Genomic DNA, 6,908 nt, shown 5'->3' on the forward strand with positions numbered 1-6,908 from the left:
GGAGCGGCTGGACGGTGGATCCAGCCCGGCACTGACAGAGCTCACTGAGGGAATCGTGGGACCTCTCCGTTTGTTTTCAGGGTCTCTGGAGTCTGGCAGGTCTCTGTTGAGTGGAAGGCGATTAATGTCTCAGTTCTCAAGCAGGCTTAAGGAAGAAGACCCTGAATCCTACAAGCCTGTCACTCCCACTTCAGTGTCTGTTGAAGTCCTGGAGGTTATTTAGGGAGCTGCTGGAAAATCCTTGAGAGACAACGCAGTCAGCAGTCACAGTCAGTGTGGGTTCATAGGGGGAAGGTCCTGCTTAATCTGCTTAATTCCCATTTGTGAGGAGCTCAGGCACTGATTCCCCAGAGTCACAGAATGGTTCAGGCTGGAAGGGAGCACAGTGGCTCAGGCAGGGTCAGCCCAGGGCACAGGGCTGTGTCCAAACAGTTCTGAAAAATCTCCAGTAACTCCCTCTGGGCAGCCTGTTCCAGTGTACATGAAAGTTTTTCATTGTGTTCATTTGGAATTTCCTGGGCTTAGTCCCTGCCCATTCCTCTGGTGCCACGGCTGGGTCCCTGGAGCGGAGCCTGGGCCCTGCCCTGAGCCCTCCCTGCTCACAGGGACACCCAGGGCTGAGGGCCCCTCTCAGCTGGGGCTCCTCTCCAGGCTGAACAGCCCCAGCTCCCTCAGCCTTTCCTCACAAGGAGATGCTCCAGGCCCTTCAGCATCCACACAGCCTCCACCAGACCTGCTCCAGGAGCTCCATGTCCCTCCTGTCCTGACACAGCATTCCAGATGTGCCTCACAGGCTGAGCAGAGGGGCAGGATCCCCTCCCTCACACACCCCAGGACACCCCACTTTGGCTCCAGGGCTGATCAGGAACAGTCACCGTCACACTCTTCTCCAGAGCTGCAGCCCCAGCCCAGGCTGGCACCTGGGGTTGTTCCTCCCCAGATGCAGGACTCTGCTCTGGCCTATGCTGGATTCCAGAAGGTTCCTCTCTGCCCCTCTCCCATTGTTGAGGTCCCTCTGGAGGGCCACACAACCCTGTGAGGTATCAGCTGCTCCTCCCAGCTCCGTGTCAGTCATCTTTGTGCTGACCAAGGGAAGACACTAGATGTGGTGGTTTGGGGTTTTAGCAAAGCTTTTGATACCATCCCTAACACTCTGTTGGATAAACTGTCCCTCACACAGCTCCACAAGTACCCCTTTGCATGGGTGAGGCCAGGTCAGGCTCAAAGGGTTACAGCAAATGGGGTCACATCAGGACAGTTCCCAGTGGGGTTACTCAGGGCCCTATTAGAGGGCTGGTGCTCTTGAATGTTTTTATAAATTATCCAGATTCAGGAATTTAACATACATTAAGCAGGTTTGGCAACAACAGTGAACTGGAAGGGGCTGTGGAGTCCCCAAAGGGCCCTTACAGGGAGCTGGGCAGTCACAGCCTCTGTGAAATTCAACAGCAGCAATGGACTCTGCACCTGGGACAGGGCTGTGCACACAACTGGGGGGATGAGAGGCTGGAGAGCAGCCCAGCAAACAGACCTGGGGCTTGATGGCAACTTCAACAGGAGCAATCAGTGGTAGCCAAAAGAGCTGACTCTGTCCTGGGACACAGCTGGGCTGAGGGAGGGGATTGTCCTGCTCTGCACTGGGGCTGGAGCTCTGTGGAGAGAGCAGGTCAGAAGCCATTTCCCATCCCATAAAATATTTAACCCTCCTTTGTTTTCAAATACTCTTTATTTGTGTTTCGCTGACAGCACCAGCTCAGATCTAACTCCTTGGCAAATGCACTGCTTGAAATCCAGGGAAAAACCCCAGGAGCAGAAACCAGGGTCGGACCTGGGGTTGGCATCCAGCCAAGAGGATGGTGCAGGGCTCTTCCAGAGGTGCCCAGCAACAGGAGGAGCAATGGCCAGAAACTAAAACACAAGAAGTCCCCCCTCAATATGAGAAAGAATTCCTTTACCCTGAGGGTAGCAAAGCACAGGAGCAGGTGCCCAGGGAGGGCTTGGAATCTGCTCTGGAGACAATCCAAACCCACCTGGACACATTCCTGTGACAGCTGCTCCACATGACCCTGCTCTGACAGGGAACTGAATGACCTCCACAGGTCCTTTCCAACCCCAACTATTCTGGGATTTTGAGGAGCAAAAAGGAGCACAGACCCTGCTGGTTCTGCTGCCATGAGCGTGTGGTGCTGCAGCAGCAGCCTGGCTCCACTGAACAGCACCCCAGCCACTGGTTTGGTGGGAAGCACAAGAACTCTGCACAGGGCAGAGACAACGGGATCTCTGCTGCCTTCACCCCCTTCAGCTCTCACACACAACTGCTGCAGCCAAAACCTCCCCTCCACACTGCTGCCCAAACCATTTCTGACAAGCACCTGCAGCCTCCTGCCTTCAAGGGCCCCAAGAGGAACAACAGACAGCTTCTACTTTTATTATTACAGTTTAACACAGTCTTGGACAGAGGAGAAGCAGCAGGAACCAACATGCAAAGCAATTCAAAGACCCCAGGGCTTGAGGAAGACCACCCACAGCTCAGCTCCTGCTCCCAGCAGTGTTTCTGGGGGCTCTTCCCCTCCAGCTGCTGCTCCAGTCGTGCCCCAGAGCAGGAGGTCATGGCAGACACCAAACCTACACACACAGAGAGGAGAGGAGTGGCCTGGGATTGTGTCTCGATGAGTCAGGTCCGTTATCTGACTGGAGTTCAGCTGGCTTTGAAACCAGGAGAGCATCTCAAATCTTGTCTATATAGTCAAGGAGAAGAGGGATCCTTCAGGAAGAGGCAATGGCAGGAGATGAAGCTCAGGTATTTGGGCAGTTTTCCTGTGTCAGAGCTGGCAGCTCTTAGTGCCAACAGCTCTTCTCAATGCATCTGTTAAACAATAAATGTGGCCTTCCTCCCACTCGCCTCACACCTCAGTCTTCACCAGTGTCTTCTCCTGCAGCCCTGCTGCAGCCAGACTCCAAGTTCAGCCAAGTGGACAATTTCCAGGAACAAATGGGATCTGTCAGGCATTTAGAGCTGGACACAGGTGCCTGGAGAAGGCCCAAGGCAGGAGAAGCCTTGGCTGAGGCAGCTGTCCAGCCCCACTCACTGGAGGGAGACCTCACACCCTGCCCCACCACCCTGGGGCCAGCATGGAGCACGAGTGGGGGTGACTTTACCCTGCTCCCCAAGAGCTGCCTCTACTCCCCAGCACCTACAAAGCCGAGGACCCAGAGGGACAGGCTTTTAGGGCACAGGTCAAACTCATCCTGCACACAGGAAAGCCTTGGGGATCTTGTTGCCTTGGTTTAACTGTGTCCCTGTTCCGTGGCAGGATTCCATGTCACCGTCCCTGTCCTTACACTCTGGTGAGGCTGCACAGGGTGCTCAGACACAGCACAACTCTGAGGAGCTGGTGGCACAGGGACAGCTCACAGGTGGTGTCCAGCCCATGACAAACTGGTTTCCAGCTACCATCCCAGCAGGAAAGCTCCACTGCAAGCTCTCAGGGGGACAAGGAAGATCTTGGGACCTGCCAGAGCTCAATGCCAGGACTCCACAGCCTGTGCTGTGCACAGGAGAGAACTAAATACTCCCCTAAATAGTCATTCCTGAGCCCCAGATCCACAAATCCTTCCCTGCCTCCTCCCCCTTCTATTTCTGTGTCTGCCCCAGTGCTGCTGCTTCACATCAGTGATCACAGAGGGACAGTCTGTGACAGGCTGGGCCAGGGCCATGCAGCCCCAGAGAAGCAGAGCAGACCTGGAGGAGCTGCTTCCTACTCCCAGCAGCCACAGCTCAGGAGCCAGAGCCTGAGGAATTGTGCATTTAGCAGCATTTGGAGAATCTTCCTTCCATGGATTCACTCATCATGTCTGAAACTGGGTGAGCTTGTGCCAGCCCCAGCACACAGGGCTCCCACCAAGGGAGAGAGAATTGTCCCATCCTTCATTCCTTGTCTTGGAATGAACTCCAAAATGAGAATTTGCTCCATTATCCTACAGCAGCCCAATTATTTAAAAGCCTTTGGTGAAAAGCCTTCTAGAAATGCAGGTAAATTGTCAAGCCCATCACCTCGTGACCAGCACCTCTCCCAGCAGCAAGGAAAACACATTCTCCTGCTCCAGGCAGGGATCAGAACACCCAGGAATGGGCAAAGAGCCCAAGTTTTACTTCAATGAATCAGCTTCAGCTACTTGGGATTTAAGATGCTGCAGCAAACAGAGCAACAATACCAACTACTTACTAGAGCAGAGAGAGAAAGAAAGAAACAGCTCCCCTTGGCAGGAGCTAAACCACAGAGTTCCACACACAGCCCAGCTCTCAGGATCCCACGGGCAGAAGAGGAATCCCACAGAGGATCTGCAGCCAGCCCCAGCAGCTGCTATGAAATGGAAGGAAATGTCCTGTGTCCCAGTGGGAAGATGAACTTCCCTTGGGATTGCTCCTCACTCGTAGATCCAGTGTGCAGCTGTGTCCTCCCAGCAGGGCAGCTCCTCCGGGCGGAACCAGAGCGAGATCTCCTGCTGGGCACTCTCCACCGAGTCACTGCCATGGATCACATTCCTGTGGGCAAGGAGAAAGGGAGCAGCTCTAGCCAAGCTGAGAAAGGTGGGAGAGGGATGCTGCAGACTGGAAAATTCCCCCTTGGCCAATTTCATTAAAGGGATGGAGCCAGTCCTGTCCCACAGTATCCCCTCCTATCACACAGCCCTCATCCTTCCAGCACTGCCAGAGCTGCAAGTGCCTGTAGCTCTGGGATTTGCATTTTTCATGTCAGTGATTCCAGCTGTGCCTGCAGATTTTCCCCCTTCCATCAAAGCAGGTTTGGTATCAGACACCAGGAAACAGAGATCTAAGCCAGGATGGTTCAGTAAGAGCTCCCCTGGCCACAAGCTGGGGCCACCCAAGGTCACCACCCATGGACATTCACCTGCTCCCACAAAAGGACTGAGTGGGAGCCTCCCTTCCTCTTCACAGCCTGACAGTCCCGATTACCAGAGCAAAACAGGCAAACCCCACCTGCTTTCAACAAAGAACTCAGCAAGAAGGAAACAACCCAGGTCCTACCTCCTACTAAAGCCAACCCTGGGAAGCAGAGCTCAGCTCTGGTCTGAACACAAAAGGGAGAACTTCTGCTCTGGGAATGCAGACTCATGTGGCTTGGGCAGGCCTGGCACAGGAATGGCCCTGAAACACTGAGAGAAGAAGAAGCCAAAGCTCTCACTTGCTGACTTCAACACAGAAGTCTCCTCGGATGGTGCCAGGCCTGGATTCAGCTGGATTGGTCTCTCCGATCATGGCACGAACTGTCTTCACCACATCCAGGCCCTGCCAGACCTATGGGAGAGTAAAACCAGGATCAACAACCACAGCTGCCCCAGCAGGTCACATCTGCCCTCTGAATTCCCCAGCGATCTGCTCGGGTGAGAGACAGGAAAGGGTCTCTGCAAATTATTCTTTCGAAGTTGATTTTGGAAAATGATCCAAATTTCTGTGGATGTTTCCCCATCCCTGGAAATGCTCAAGGCCAGGCTGGATGGGGCTTGGAGAAACCTTGGAGGGTGCCCCTGCCCATGGCAGGGGGTGAAATGAGACCTTTAAGGTCCCTTCCAACCCAAACCATTCCATGATTTAATTTAAAACAGAAAACATCCCTGCAGTTCAGTACAGCTTCAAGAGACCCTCTGTGGGAAGGTATCACCTTCCTTGCAGGGTGCCAACAGCCACTGCTGCTCACACCTTGCTCTTTGTCGCTGTTCCTTGGTGCAGGGGCCAGCACTCACCATGGCCACCACGGGCCCGGAGCTCATGTACTTCACCAGGCGGCCGTAGAAGGGACGGTCCCGGTGGGCAATGTAGTGTTCCTTCAGCAGCTCCTCCGAGGCCTGCACAAAGCACAGAGCTTAGTCTGCTCCCACACAGCGGGATCTGGGCAAGGGCTGCGCCTCAGGGATGCAGAAAATTAAGAGAATTCAGCTCTTGCACAGACGCTCAATTCCAGGAGTGAAACAGCAGGAGCCAGACACAGACAGGAGTTTCCAGCTGCCAGCTTAGTGACAGCCCCGGAATACAGGCACAGCCAAGGGCAGACATGCTCCCCACAGCTGGAATCACCCCTCCCATTGCCAACTCTCCTCTGAGCTGCGAGGACTTGCTGCTGGAATGACACCAGCAGGCTGTGCAGGGAGCCCCCAGCAGTAACCCCTCGGCTCCAGGGACCCCCAGGCTGGGTGGGCCCGGCCGCTCACCTGCAGCAGCTTCATCCCCACCAGCTGCAGCCCCTTCCTCTCGAAGCGCCGGATGATCTCCCCGACCAGGCGCCGCTGGACCCCGTCCGGTTTGATGGCCACGAAGGTTCGTTCATTGACCCCGCCGAAGGCTGCAGGGAGAGGGCAGAGGTCTGAGGGGGGAAGGAGACGCCTCCGGGCCTTCAGCCCAGCGGCTACAGGGGGGTCGCAGGCCCTGAGCCGTGGGGACACGGGGGGGTTCCCAGGTTCCCGCAGAGGAGGGCAGGGCGGTGCTGGCGGCGCCCCTCGGGCGTAGAGGACACATGGACAGGGGGGCCCTGGCCCGAACCCTCATCCGCGGCGTCTCTCCCGGGGAAGGGAGGTTCCTGGCCCTCAGGCACAAGGGGGGTGGGGGTCCCTGGTCCCCAGGGCCGGGGGTCTCGTCCCGTACCGCTGTGGAAGAGGCCGGCGAAGAGCCCCAGCACCAGGCAGATCATGGCGACGCCGCTCTTAAAGGGGACGCGCTCCCCCTGCGCTGTCACCGCCCCCCGCGGAACCATCGTGCCGGGGGCGGGGAGCGGCGGGACCGAGACACGGGGACACCGGCAGGGCCCGTTCCCACGGCAACGGCGGGGCCTGGTGCCCGCCGGGACCGGGGGGGTCCCGATGGAGGCCGGGGGGACACCAGGCTCTACCTG

The 6,908-nt window shown here is 56.4% G+C and overlaps 1 protein-coding gene across 1 annotated transcript; it reads right to left on the bottom strand.

Moving 5' to 3' along the window:
* Positions 1–4,114: 4,114 nt before the first annotated feature.
* On the bottom strand, positions 4,115–6,796 carry NME3 (NME/NM23 nucleoside diphosphate kinase 3). The gene is made up of 5 exons (XM_058849686.1): positions 6,662–6,796; positions 6,232–6,362; positions 5,767–5,868; positions 5,208–5,320; positions 4,115–4,546 (listed from the first exon to the last, which is right to left on the bottom strand). Exons 1-5 carry the CDS (start codon positions 6,768–6,770, stop codon positions 4,429–4,431), a joined length of 573 nt encoding a protein of 190 aa, XP_058705669.1. The 5' UTR covers positions 6,771–6,796; the 3' UTR covers positions 4,115–4,428.
* Between the last annotated feature and the right edge of the window lie 112 nt (positions 6,797–6,908).

The sequence above is a fragment of the Poecile atricapillus genome, chromosome 14, assembly GCF_030490865.1.
Source record: "Poecile atricapillus isolate bPoeAtr1 chromosome 14, bPoeAtr1.hap1, whole genome shotgun sequence".
NCBI lineage: Eukaryota > Metazoa > Chordata > Aves > Passeriformes > Paridae > Poecile > Poecile atricapillus.

Bases quoted from the DNA above. Each gene is read 5' to 3' on its own strand.
- NME3 (XM_058849686.1), bottom strand. From the start codon at position 6,770: ATGGTTCCGCGGGGGGCGGTGACAGCGCAGGGGGAGCGCGTCCCCTTT. The intron at 5,321-5,766 runs GTGAGTGCTGGC...ACTCTCCCATAG, and splicing joins CCGGGCCCGTGGTGGCCATG to GTCTGGCAGGGCCTGGATGT. The intron at 4,547-5,207 runs GTGAGAGCTTTG...CCTTGCCCACAG, and splicing joins TTCTGTGTTGAAGTCAGCAA to GAATGTGATCCATGGCAGTG.